Below are 14442 nucleotides of genomic sequence, written 5' to 3'. Positions count from 1 at the left end.
AGCAACCATTAGCTTTAAACAACGACAAATACTTCCTTAACATTTTTAGATAAGCGGGAGGAAAATCACTTAGAGATAAGTCAAGACTTACCTTGAAAGCAATAATCCCAGTGACTCTAAAGGGTTGGCTGAGAGGTTCCACCTCCAAAGAACTGCGTGAATCTCAGGCAGAGAACCCGAACACCAGCTGGGTGCACTGCCCAGTAAGAGAGGAAGGAAACAGTTTGAGCTGTTACAGAAAGAACGTTTGGTCCACAGCAAGTTTCTCTCTTCCTTGCCAATCCTGCAAAAAAACACCCCAATAGAACAGAAGTGAAACTGTTGTGATGTAACTTCTCAAAACTTCACAGGTGCTGTCACAATGAATGATACCAGCATTCCAGAATTGGAACATTTTCCCCTGACTGAAAATATTAAGTCAGACACGACACAAGTTAAAGCTTTCTCTGATAATGTGGCTCAGCCCTAATCTGGGGCCAGCCTCTCTCTGTGAGCAGCTATCTCTCTTTTAGATTACTGCTCTTCAAATCTCCATCAGCCTCGATGAGAATTACCAAGACAATCTCAAATTGATAAAGCGCTTGTGTGTCTGAGGTATTCCACCCATTGGACATTTGATCGAAAATTTCTCGTGGAGGATTTGAGCATTGCCTTTTAATAATGTGAGAAAGTGAGGGGAAAGTGAGGGCAGCACAGTGGCACATTGGTTAGCGCTGCTGCCTCATAGTGCTAGGGACTCGGGTTCAATTCCGACCTTGGGTGACTGTCTGTGTGGAGTTTGCACGTTCTTGCCGGGTCTGCGTGGGTTTCCTCCGGGTGCTCCGGTTTCCTCCCACAGTCCAAAGATGTGCAGGTTAGATGGATTGGTCATGCTAAATTACTCCCTATTGTCCAAATATGTGTAGGTTAGGTGGGGTTACGGATGAGGGATTGGGTCTAGGTAGGGTGTTCTTTCAAATGCTCGGTGCAGACCTGATGGGCCGAATGGCCTCCTGCTGCACTGTAGGAATTCTATGGATTCCAATCCTGATAAGAGAGATGAATTGTGTTCAGAAACACTGGCCGGGATTCTCCGGTATCCAGCGGGGCGGGCTGTACCGGTGCCGAGGAGTGGCATGAACCAAAGGGCCTCTGCCAGCCGGCGTGAGGGAAAGAGTGCCCCCATGGCACAGGACCGCCTGCAGATCGGTGGGCCCCGATCGGTGGGCCCCGATTGCGGGCCAGGCCACCGTGCCCCCCCCCCCACCCCCCGCGGGGGCAAGATCCCCCCCCAGAGGACTCCGCAGGCCGCCCAGTCCCCGCCGGTATGGACCTTGTTTGATTTACGCTGGCGCGACTGGCCGAAAACGGGGGGCCACTCGGCCCATCGCGGAGCAGAGAATCGCCGGTCGGGGGCTATTGGCAGTGGCCCCCGACCGGCGCGACACGATTCCCGCACCCGCCGAAAAACTGGCGCCGGAGAATCCAGCAGCCGGCGTCGGGGTGGGATTCACCCCCCCACCCCCCCCCCCGCCGGCGATTCTCCGGCCCGGCGGGGGGGGAGGGGGTCAGAGAATCCCGCCCACTGTTCTGGATAGGGCTGTACAAACAGGGACTGTTTAATTAATCTTGGAACATAATGATATTGATTCAAAAACGGAAAGAACAAAACAGCTCAAACATTTTAACCTGTTATGAAATTAAAATTCAAAGCATCTAATCTCCCAGCGAATTAATGTACTGTGCTATGGATCAGGATTAATCTGCATTCTGTGCACTGTTCTCAGTCAGGTAGGCGAGGGTGAGATAACACAATGATGCTATACAGTACAACACAATACAAAACACCATGTTAGAAAGGAGAAAAAGCAACAAGACTTTCAGCAGCACAACATCCCAAAACTAAAACTCTGGCTGGAGTCACTACCCCATAAGCCAGGGTACTTTGGCTAATGCAACCGCCTCAATTCTCACTGCAGCAGAGCAGCCAATTTAAGACAAGCCAGGGATCTTGCTATTCTCATGTTTCATTTCCACAACATGCAGCGAATTATCAACAGAGCAGTCGGGGTCAGCTCCTTTTTGGTAATTCATTCGGTGCAAATAAACCAATTTGCAGGAGTAAGCCATCCAGCCTCTTGAAAGCCTGTTCTACCATTTGATAAGACTGATCTGACTGTGGCCTCTGCTTTCCTCACCATCCCCATATCCTTTGACTCACTTGTCAAATCTATCGAACCTAATCTTAAAAATATTCAACAGCCAAGACTCCACTGCTCCCTGGGCTAGAGAATTGCGCAGACTAACAATAACAATAATAATCTTTATTATTGTCACAGGTAGGCCTACATTAATACTGCAATGAAGCCACTGTGAAAATCCCTTAGTCGCCACACGCCGGCGCCTGTTCGGGTACATTGATGCAAAATTCAGAATGTCCAATTCACCTAACAAGCACGAGTTTTGGGACTTGTGGCTGGAAACTGGAGCACCCGGAGGAAACCATACAGACACAGGGATAATGTGCAGACTCCGCACAGACAGTGTCCCCAGCCGAGAAAAGAAAATTTCCTAATCTCTATCTTAAATGAGAGACTCATTATTTTTAAACCGTGCCCCCTAATCCTCGTCTTTCTCACAAGGGGAAACATTCTGTCAGCATCCACCTTGTCATGTGCCCTCAGGATCTGATATGTTCAATAAGATCACCCCTCAATCTTCTAAACTCCAATGGATTCAGACCCAGCCTGACCAACCTTTGCTCACAGGACAACCTCTTCATACCCAGCAATCAGTCAAGTTGCAGCCTCTAATGCTATTATATAATTTATTAAATATGGAGACCAAAACTGTACACAATTCTCCAAATGCCGTGCCACCAATACCCTGAACAACTGTAGCAAAGCCTCCCTACTTAGATAATTATTCCCTTCGCAGTAAACAGCAACATTCTATTTGCCTTCCTAATCACTTGCTGTGATCCTGCATTCTAACGTTTTGTGGTTCATGTGTCAGGCCATCCAGATCTGTGCCGCAGAGTTCTGCTATCTCTCTATAATTAAATAATGTGCTGCTTTTCTATTCCTCCTTCCAAAAGTGGACATGTTCACATTTTCCCACGGGACTCTCCATCTGCCAATTTTTAGGCCACTCATATAACCTAGCTTTACTCCTTTGCGGTCTCCTCTATGTTCTCTTTACCGGTGATTCCCCTATCTAGTTTTGTCCCCTCAGCAAATTTAGCAACCATGGGCGTCATTCTCCGACCCCCCGCCGGGTCGGAGAATGGCCGTTGGCCGCCGTGAATCCCGATCCGCCCCCGTCGAAGTCTCCGGTACCGGAGATTGGGTGGGGGCGGGAATCGGGCCGCGCCGGTTGGCGGGACCCCCCGCTCAATTCTCTGGCCCGGATGGGCCGACGTCCCGCCCAGACATTACCTGTCCCGCCGGCGTAAATCAAAGCTGGTATTTACCGGCGGGACCAGGCGGCGTGGGCGGGCTCCGCGGTCCTGGGGGCAGGCGCGGGGCGATCTGACCCCGGGGGGTGCCCCCACGGTGGCCTGGCCCACGATCGGGGCCCACCGATCCGCGGGCGGGCCTGTGCCATGGGGGCACTCTTTCCCTTCCGCTTCCGCCACGGCCTCCACCATGGCGGAGGCGGAAGAGACTCTCCCCACTGCGCATGCGCGGGAAACTGTCGGCGGCCGCTGACGCTCACGTGCATGCGCCGCATTTCCGCGCCAGCTGGCGGGGCACCAAACGCCATTTCCGCCAGCTGGCGGGGCAACAAACGCCATTTCCGCCAGCTGGCGGGGCGGAAATCCCTCCGCCGCCGGCCTAGCCCCTCAATGTTAGGGCTCGGCCCCTAAAGATGCGGAGCATTCCGCACCTTTGGGCCGGCGCGATGCCCGTCTGATTGGCGCCGTTTTTTGGCGCCAGTCAGCGGACATCGCGCCGTTGGGGGAGAATTTCGCCCCATATATTTGGTCCCTTCAACCAAGTAATTGATATAGATTGTCAATAGTTGAGGCCCTAGCATTTATCTCTGTGGCACTCCACTCATTATATTTTACCAATCTGAGAATGATCCATTTAGGCCCACTCTTCCTTATTAGGTCACCAATCCTTTACCTGTGCTAAATGGTTAGCAGTGCTGCCTCACATGTGAGGGACCCAGCTTCAATTCTTGCCTTGGGTGACTGTGTGGAGTTTGTACATTCTCCCCATGTCTGCATGGGGTTCCTCCGGGTGCTCCAGTTCCCTCCCACAGTCCAAACATGTGCAGCTTAGGTTGATTGGCCATGATAAATTACCCTTTAGCATCCAGAGATGTGTAGGTTACATAGGTTTACAAGGATAGGACAGGGGAGTGGGTCTTGGTAGGATGCCCTTTCAGAGGGTTGGTGCAGACTCAATGGGCCAAATAGCCTCCTTCTGGATTGGAGGGATTCTATGGTTCCATGGTCATGTGGATGTTGGGACTGTGGACAAAATAGGTCATGTCTATGAGAGCACAGATGTTCTCCTGGAGATCGGGCAGAGATGGAGCATGTAGGAGTTGCTCAGCTACTGTCAATAAATATATACTGAAAAAGTCTCACACAACTGGATGAGATTTTTAAAAAAGTGGCGTATATACTGTGGTGCTAGCCTATCAGTCAAACCAAAGACGGTAAAGGCACACACTCTCCCAAATTTAGCAGGTCCTGAGGTGCTTGAGAAATACAAGCCCTTTGTTTTTCAAACAGGAGGATCCCGAAATATTGCTGAAAAAGTTTGAGCACAATGCATGCCAGTAAAGAACTTCATACTGGGTAGACATGCATTCAATACAACCAATCAAAAGCTTTAAGAGTCTATTTAGTCATACCACATGACTTTAAAAATTCTAGCAAAGAAATGCGCATTTGGCACACTCACCAATGAGTTAGTCAGATATCGCATTATGTGCCGGTCCGTAGTGATGCTGTCCGCAGTTTCTTTGCGAGGGAGGTTTCACCTTGGAATCTGCCATCAGCATCTGTTCGCTGAACAAGCAGATGGGAGAAACATCAAAGAGCTGAGGTGGGGAACAGAGTTTTTCACTCTGCTCCAACTGTGGCGGCTATCACTCACAGAACGGAACCACATGTTTGGTGTTTGGTAAACGCTGTAACAAGTGTGGCAAATGGAATCATGCGGCAGAGCCAAGCCACAGCAGCCTGCCCATGTGAGCAGACACATCACAGCCGGTCAATTCTTCAGGTTCTGGAGCACGAGCAGGGTAAATTAATTGGAGTGTAATAAGACTAACAAGGTGCGGAGCCTCCAAAAAACATTTTACTGTGAAATTGAAAAAAAAATGAAATGAAAATCGCTTATTGTCACAAGTAGGCTTCAAATGAAGTTACTGTGAAAAGCCCCTAGTCGCCACATTCCGGCGCCTGTTCGGGGAGGCTGGTATGGGAATTGAACCCGCGCTGCTGGCCTGCCTTGGTCTGCTTTAAAAGCCAGCGATTTAGCCCAGTGAGCTAAATCAGTGAGAACCTCAACATCATTACGGAGCAGGGTAAGATTTTCACCACATTAAACATTGCCTGCAGCAAGGCAAAACTAAAAGTTTTAAGATCAACACAGGAGCAAAGTGTAATGGACAGCATCACACTGGGATCAATCCACTTGGTCCAGATGTACACACTATGCAACACCAGGCCCCAGAAATTATGGAATATAAAGACCTTTTCAACTGCAACGTCATTGGGAAGCCACCTGTAATATATCAAATGAGGCCAGAAGTCTGTGCTCCGAGAAGGATCCCCCTCGCGATGAAGCAGAAAGTAATTGAGGAGTTGGGCTGCATAACAACACTGGGTGTCTTAGCCTCCTCCATTGGCGAGGCCACCGAATGGGTCTCGGGGATGGTGGCTGCAGTAAAGAACGATGGCATGGTCAGGATCTGTATTGACCCAGTTCACCTGAGTAATAATGTGTTGGGTACTCTGGATCTGTGGAGACTGTGTTTACCTTAGCAGTAACATAGGCAGGCTACCAACACTTGTAATAGTACAACTCTATTTTATTTAACTAAGAGCTGTTAAACATACTTGCACTGTGGGTCGACTCTATGTTAGATTGACTGAAGACCTATGCCTAACCTGACCAGCCTATACTGCTAGCACATGGTGGATGTTTGTGTTACTGACTGCGGGCTCTGTCTGTCTCAGAGGCTGCATCCCGAATGAGCGGGAAAACTAGTGCCCTCTGTCTTTATAGTGACCATGCCCTAACTGGTGATTGGCTGCTGTGTTGTGTGTGTTGGTTGGTCTTGCTGTGTGTCCATCAGTGTGTGTGTCTGCACCATGATATACTGATGTGTATATTATGACAAGTAATGCACCTTGAATGAAGAATCCTCAAAACTCACTACATTTATGTCTCCGGTAGGCAGATACCATGTTCTCCGCATGCAGTATGAGATCTCCACTGACAGTGAGGGCTTCCTATGGTGCCATGGAGCAACTCTTTGCAGGACAAATCTGCAAAATCATCATCGCTGACATCCTGGTTGGGGTGGTACGGTGAAAGAACATGATGCATGTTTTTTGTTTAGCCCTCGATAGAATCAGGACCCTACAGTTAAAGCTTAACTCTGCTAAATGCAGATTAAGGGTCAACCAATCTCCCTGTGTTGGTCACTTACTCACAGGTGATGGTGTGAAGCCAGATCCAGATCCAGACAAGACAATGAAAATGAAATGAAATGAAAATCGCTTATTGTCACAAGAAGGCTTCAAATGAAATCCACTGTATCCATCATCCAATGGCCTGGCAGAAAGGGCGGTGGGTTCAGCCAAGCACCTGCTTGGCTGATTCCCAAGATCACACAGATGCAATCTATGTTGCACTCGTTAGCATGTGAAATATGCCTGGATTGAGTCTGCCATTGTCTGCGCAGCGCATGTACTCTAGGCACATCAGGACCACAATTCCCATTGCCAAGACTTTCTTGCAACCAAAGGTCGAAACCAACGTCAGTAGTGTCCTTATGAAACGGCGACGTATTATAGCCAAAATGCTCGCACTTTGTCATCTGGAACCTGGTCAAAAGGTCAAGATCTAGACCACAAGTTGCCATGACAAATTGGCAGTGACACACGGCTATGCCCCACAGCTAAACCACTGTGTGGCCTCCTCAGACTGTGCTCAGTACATATAAAATTGGTGCCACTACTGTAGATATCTGAACCACCACCATTGTACCCCCTACATACAGCCTGCAATCCAGACCCTCCACACCAATGGAAATAGAAGCCCCTTCAGAGATCAATGAAGCAGACCCTGCAGCCTCAGGGTACACCAAAAGGATACCTGATTCTCGTGTACTGGCAGATACACAGCATGCAAGAGCTGCTCAGCTACTGTCAATAAATATAAACTGTTGTTCGTCCCAGATTGCCTGTTATTGGAACCTGATACTCCTACAGAGCAACCCTCCTTCACACCGACCGAGAGGGGCAAAGAGTATGAATGGGCACGGACAGCGAGATGCTGGATGCATTGGCTGGCCTGGCAGACAGCTTTTTGACACTATTGAGGAGCTCTAACTTGGATGGAGGCATGTTGTGGAGGTTGCCCACTCCACATCCTTGGCTCCATCTCCCCGCTGTGGCACAGACCCAGTGGCACTGCAGCTGCTGCCTCCTTATCTGTTGTTGGCTTTGCGTGCACAGCTCACATATTCCTCTGCCACCCCTGCAAGGCTGTGGCTGCAGTCTCGAGCAAATGCAGGAACTCAACAAAAACACCTATAAAAACACTCCAGAATACCTTGTGACACAGCAATGGAAAACACTCCAAAAGCATAACTCATCTGCAATCCGGATGCCTGGCCCCTTCAATACAATACTGCAGAACCCATCTTGCTGCATTCATATCCTTGGGAACAATGGACAGGTCACACAGATAGAGACTAGTATTGGAACCCCCCCACCATCCCCTACTACTGGGAGCTACAGATGTGAATTTTTTGCTCAATCTTTCTTACCAAACAGGCTTCCTGTGAGATGCCAACTTGAATACCTTCTGAAAATCCATACAATCTATCTCCACTGCACCCCATATAGAGTCAGCCACATTTTCAAATACAATTCTATTAATTTTGCCAATGATGAACACACACAGATGGACAGAAATTACATAGACTTGGCCTGTATTAAGTGATGTGAATAACTATTGAATCACAGAGCATAGAGGGAGGTTTATCAGTCTATGGCTGATCTTTGAAGGAAAGAGCATCATACCCTGGATGAGACATATGAGAATCAATTTCCAACGACATGGCCAACGAGATGCTTCTCACACATGCAAAGTACTTACAGAAGCAGAGAATGTTTCTGCTGTATGTCGGTAATCTGTTTTCTGGACACTTCATCTATATCAGTGAAACACGAGTGGTTGTCTGCAGGAACGGGTCGCACATACCTGACCAGGAGAGAGGTCGGGAAATCTATCTGCATTTAAAATGATATGAGTTGCATTTAGTATTCTGGACATATACTTTACCATACCTACAAGAAATAGTCTTGAAATTCATTGCCATTATATTGCCGTAATCAATAATAGAGAGCAACCAAACACACATTTAAATGTGCTAAACTGCACATAATAGTTTATTTCCAAATAATCCATTGCGTGAAGCACATTAAGATGTTTTGTCACTATAAGATGCTGTAAAAATGCAAATTTTATTTATAATTCCCACAGATTACAGAAACAAAGAAATCAAAGATCAGGAGATGGCCATTTGCCTTCTTCCCTAAATGCATTTAGGATCTTATTAGGGGCTAATTTTTTAGCTTCTTACACTTGCTCCTCATCCCCCAGACTAATCTAATTTTTCTGCTACCCCTATACTCTGAATTCTGCTTTAAGCTGTCATCCAGTACCATAATGAATGCTGTGATCAGCTTCACATCATTCATTCCACAGACTGGCAACTGTGCATGTTAAAATATTCTGTCTAATCTTCCCCAGTCTCAGGCTTTACCTAAGATTGCAAACATAGGTCATAGATTATCGATCATAGGTCATAGAATTTACAGTGCAGAAGTAGGCCATTCAGCCCATCAAGTCTGCACCGGCCCTTGGAACGAGCACCCTACCTAAGCCCACACCTCCACCCTATACCTGTAACCCAGCCTAACCTTTTTGGACACTAAGGGCAATTTATCATGGCCAATCCACCTAAGCTGCACATCTTTGGACTGTGGGAGGAAACCGGAGCACCCAGAGAAAACTCACGCACACACAGGGAGAAAGTGCAAACTCCGGACAGACAGTGACCCAAGCCGGGAATCAAACCTGGGACCCTGGAGCTGTGAAGCAACTGTGCTAACCACTGTGCTACCGTGCCCCCCATAAAATTGAAAGACAATATGTGGAGAACACTTTTATTTGGTTCACCAGTCAATGGAAACAATCTACCCGTGAGTACCCTGTCTATGTTTTTCGCCATTTCGCATCCTTCTGCTAAATCCACTATTAATTTTCTCAGTTTAAAAGGATTCCAAAGAAGGTGATGGAAGGTGGAATTGCGTGGAGGTGATGATAGTCCCGGCTAAGTCATTCCTTTTTGAGAAGGCCTGCCACATCTTTATCCACTCAGGCACTTGACTGGCCAGTGACTAGCCTTCCCAGGGCGGGTCAACGACTCTGGGGGTGGACGTTCTCTCTGCCAAGAACTGCCAGCTATCCAGAGGTCATCGCCCTCCACTGAACAGCAGCGCCTCTGGGGAGGAGTTGGCTGCTGCTGATATGGCACCCACTCGAGGCCATGAATCATCATGGATCCCAGATGTAAATTCTGGCAGGAGGTCGGTGACGCGGAAGTGGTGAATGACGGGAGGGGTGGGCAGCATGGCTGAGGCATGGGGTGGCTTTCAGCAGCTCTCCTTTCCAATGCCAGCTCCGTCGATCCTGGCACTGAATGCCTTTGAATGAGAGACGCCCACAGTTTGTTTGTTACATACTCCAAGCACGGCGGTTCCCCATCCCCTGTCGGTTAATATGGCAGAGAGATGGGGCCCTTAGATAGGCATTAATTGTCCATTTAAGGGCCTCGATTAATGGTGGGGCCTTCCCACCATGCTCTTAATTGAGATGGAAGTGTGGAGCTGATGGGATCCCAATCAGCCATTCCCCCTCCTGATTAAATGCTTCTCTCGCTACCAAACTTGCCGCAGGCGAGGGCTCAAGAGTCCACCTGTAATCTTTCCATGCAATTTCGATACTTCATAAAAAGTAAAGATATACACTTCCTCTTCCTGTGGAATATCAATGTAGCATTTGTTCCGATTCATCACTCCCATCACTCCCATTCATCCTCCACACCAGTGCGTTATGAACCATAGGATGTGGGTCCATCTAAAACTACTTTCATAACAATCTCATACAATTGGTAGGATAAGAAATATGTCTCCATATTACAATATTTAAAATCCGATCAGTGAAATGGTTACTCTCGATAAATCAAAACAAAAATGCCTATTTATTGAAAAGTTTTCTTCTGCTTACGATAGCTCACCAAATGTTGGGAACTTAGCCAAGAACTTGATTTGTTTTGCAAGCAGGAATAAAGGATGGCGTCTTCAGCTGAATAGAAATGAACTTCAGAAATGTCCACATTTTCTCCTGCCTGATTGACTTCATTAAGGTTTGTGTTGGACATTTCATCTGCTCTCTAATTGATTTATTTTGGTCCCTGGCCACAAAACTGTTCAATCTTTCTTCAGGCCAAGGCACTAGAATAATACTTATATTCTTGTCAATATGCCTTGCAATTTGAGTGGGCAACAACTCCCTGCTGAGTATGTTTTCCATGGGTGCAATCTATCCTTGGGTATTTTGCCCGATTTCCCTATATTCGCGGAATCCCTACAGTGCAGAAGGAGGACATTCAGCCCATCGAGTTTTCACCAACCCTCCAAAAGGGCATGCTACCTAGGCCCACTCCCCGCCCTACGCCATCTAGCCTACTATCCTTGGGCACTAAGGGGCAATTTAGCATGGTCAATCCACCTAACCTGTACATCTTTGGACTGTGGGAGGAAACCGGAGCACCCGGAGGAAACCCACACAGATACGGGGAGAAAGTCCAAACTCCACACAGACAATCATCCAACGCCGGAATTGAACCCAGGCCCCTGGTACTGTGAGGCAGCAGTGCTAACCACTGTGCCACCTTGCCGCATCATCCCTAACCTTTACAGTAAGTGGACAATTGTTATAGAACATAGAACAGTACAGTACAATACAGGGCCTTCGGCCCACAATGTTGTGCCAACCATTTATCCTAATCTAAGATCAACCTAACCTACACTCCTTCAATTTACTGTTGTCCATGTGCCTGTCCAAGAGTCGCTTAAATGTCCCTAATGACTCAGACTCCCCATCTCTGCTGGCAGTGCATTCCACGCACCCACCACTCTGTGTAAAGAACGTATCCCTGACATCTCCCCTGTACCTTCCTCCAATCACCTTAAAATTATGTCCCCTCGTGAAAGCCTTTTCCGCCCTGGGGAAAAATCTCTGGCTATCCACTCTATCCATGCCTCTCGTCACCTTGTACACCTCTATGGAATCACCTCTCTTCCTTCTTCGCTCCAGTGAGAAAAGCCCTAGGTCTCTCAACCTTTCTTCCTAAGACATGCCCTCCAGTCCAGGCAGATCCTGGTAAATCTCCTCTGCACCTCTCCAAAGCATCCACATCCTTCCTATAATGAGGTGACCAGAACTGGACACAATATTCCAAGTGTGGTCTAACCAGGGTTTTATAAAGCTGCAACAAAACCTCGTGGCTCTTAAACTCAATCCCCCTGTTAATGAAAGCCAAATGATTCCCTTAGAGACAGATAAATTTCAAAAAGAGATTCAAACTTCCAGTTCATAGCTAAAAGGATTACACATGTTTTCAGACTTTTACTGTAGCAAATGACTAAAAGCACTATTGACTAAACTCAATCTTTGTAGACAACTTATACTTTAAGCCACAAAATAGAATATTCCCCTTTTCCATTTAACAAAACCGAAAACCAATTTTACAGATATACTTTACACTGCACTTTAAGAAGTCTCTCAGTTCTCCTGGATTTAGCCCAAGATGATGCATATCTCCTGAGGATTTAATTCTGTTCTTTTTATTTCTTGGCCTGGGAACATTTAATCTCAGGACTGTCTTTCACAGCAAGGTTTTTTTACTCAGAGATGTTTCCTGCAGAGCAAGATAAATTAGTTTTCCACCTTGTTTTATTCCCTCATGAATTTGGTCTTTTCAACCCTGAGCATGAAGCAGAGAGACATACTAGCTGCTTTCTCTTTCCAAGATCCTGGAAGGCTGACCTTGTCTGTGAGTTATCAGGGATATCTTAGGCTCTTGTCCTCACACAGCCTATCTCCAAGGCATTGTGAATTGCATGGGCCATGTTTCAAGGTGGAAAAATCTTATAAACTCCAGTGGATACAAGCCTAGTGTGACCAACCTTTTCTCATAAGACAACCTGCCCATTCCAGGTATCAGTCTAGTGAACTGCTTCCAATTCCTTTACATCCTTCCTTAAATAAGGATTCCAATATTTTACACAATGCTCCAGGTGTGGCCTCATCAATGCCCTGCACAACTGTAGTATAATCTCTCTATTTTTGTATTCAATCCCACTCACAATTCGATATTGTGTTGCCCTATTATGTATTTTCTTTTATTCCCTTTTCTTCTCATGTACTTAATGATCTGTTGAGCTGCTCGCAGAAAAATACTTTTCACTGTACCTCGGTACACGTGACAATAAACAAATCCAATCCAATCCAATCCAATATTCAATTAGCTTGTCTAGTTACTTGTTATACCTGCGTACTAATCTTTGGGATGTATGCACCACAGCACCCAGATCCCTCTGCATCTCTGAGCACTGAAATCTTTCATTTTTTTAAACGAGCTTCTTTTTTATCCTGCATGCCAAAATGGTCAATTTCACATTTTTCATATCTTTGCCCCCCTCCCCCTCACTTAACCTCCCTTTCTAGCCTCTTTATGTCCTCTTCACAACTTACTTTTCTATCTCTCTTTGTGTCATCAACAAATTTAGCATCCATGCCTTCATCCAAGTCATTTATATGAATTGTTAAAAATTTGAGGCCCCAGCACTGATCCCTGTGCCACAACAGTCAGTAACCACTCATCTTGCCAACTAGAAAATTACCCATAATAATAATCTTTATTGTCACAAGTTGGCTTACATTAACACTGCAATGAAGTTACAGTGAAAAGCCCCTAGTCGCCACATTCCGCCGCCTGTTCGGGTACACAGAGGGAGAATTCAAAATGTCCAAATTACCTAATTACCATTTATTCCTACTCTCTGTTTCCTGTCAGCCAGCCAATCTTCTATCCAGAACAATATGTACCCCCTACACCATAAGCTTGCATTTTCACAATACCCTTTGATTTGACACCTTATCAAATGCCTTCTGGAAATCGAAGTACAGTACATTCTACAATGTGCAGAACATTTGGGTAGTGTAAATAATCTTGCATTAATTATTTGGTTCCCTCATAGCTAGGTGGTAATGAATTGTTATGGCAGTATAATATTCAATTACCTCATCGTTGGGCACATAAAGATGTGACTTCTCACTCATACAACTGATAGTTGATCAGCTAAACATTGCCGGAAGCATTTTAGACAATTCAAAGTTTTCAGAAAGCCCAAATAAGTCATAAATTTTATTTAATCATTTATGTACACTTGTACCCTGCCCACTCCTCGTCAGTGTAATCATTCTAGAAAATACAAAGGAAGCTTTAATGACACCATTATGACATAGCCCTTTTTGACTTTAGTAGCCTGGCAACAGGTTGCGTTATTTTATCTGGCATTGTGCCAACTTGTTCTTTTATTGTATTTATTGCATAACTCAAGTGCAACATTGCTCACCTGCAGGATCAAACTGTCTGCTTGGTTGGTGTTAGCTGGGACAAGACACAATAGCTTTGAACTTTGGACCAACGCTCTGTTTCAAAATGAAGAATATGTCACTTTTACTAATTGCACTCATTAAATGACGATCACATTTTATTCTTGCATGCAGACTTTGAGCCATTCTACACTGCCTCTACTTAGACCATTCACCGGTTACAGTGACTTCTGATCAGCCACAAAGGACAAATTCGGCGAGGACTGCTGCCTCGCTAGAAAGGAAAATGAGTCAGAGAGTAGTATGGATCTCTGACTCACGCCTCGAGGTTTTGATCTGAAGTGCAGCCTCTCTAATTTCTCCTGGAGTCTTCACCAGGGCAGGATTGGACTAATTGATTAACTCTTTCAAAGAGCTTGCATAAACCTGATGGGCTGAATTCCCTCCTCCTGTGCTTTATAATTCCATGATATATGTAGTTGCTCTAAAGTGTGGACTCTTTCCAGATATGAGGCAA

General features: G+C 46.3%; 1 protein-coding gene across 1 annotated transcript in view; it reads right to left on the bottom strand.

Annotated features, from left to right (window-relative positions):
• LOC140388097 (phosphatidylinositol 3-kinase C2 domain-containing subunit gamma-like) overlaps positions 1-14442 on the bottom strand; it is a 310331-nt gene that overhangs the window by 181609 nt on the left and 114280 nt on the right. The window contains exons 15-17 of the mRNA XM_072471736.1: positions 13946-14021; positions 8334-8467; positions 92-283 (exon numbers count right to left, since the gene is read on the bottom strand). Coding sequence (XP_072327837.1) covers positions 92-283; positions 8334-8467; positions 13946-14021 — 402 coding nt within the window. The remainder of the gene's footprint in view (positions 1-91; positions 284-8333; positions 8468-13945; positions 14022-14442) is intronic.

This window comes from Scyliorhinus torazame, chromosome 13 (assembly GCF_047496885.1).
Source record: "Scyliorhinus torazame isolate Kashiwa2021f chromosome 13, sScyTor2.1, whole genome shotgun sequence".
NCBI classification, from domain to species: Eukaryota; Metazoa; Chordata; class Chondrichthyes; order Carcharhiniformes; family Scyliorhinidae; genus Scyliorhinus; species Scyliorhinus torazame.
The sequence above is the reverse complement of the archived record's forward strand: the minus strand, read 5'-3'. Positions and strand labels throughout refer to the sequence as shown.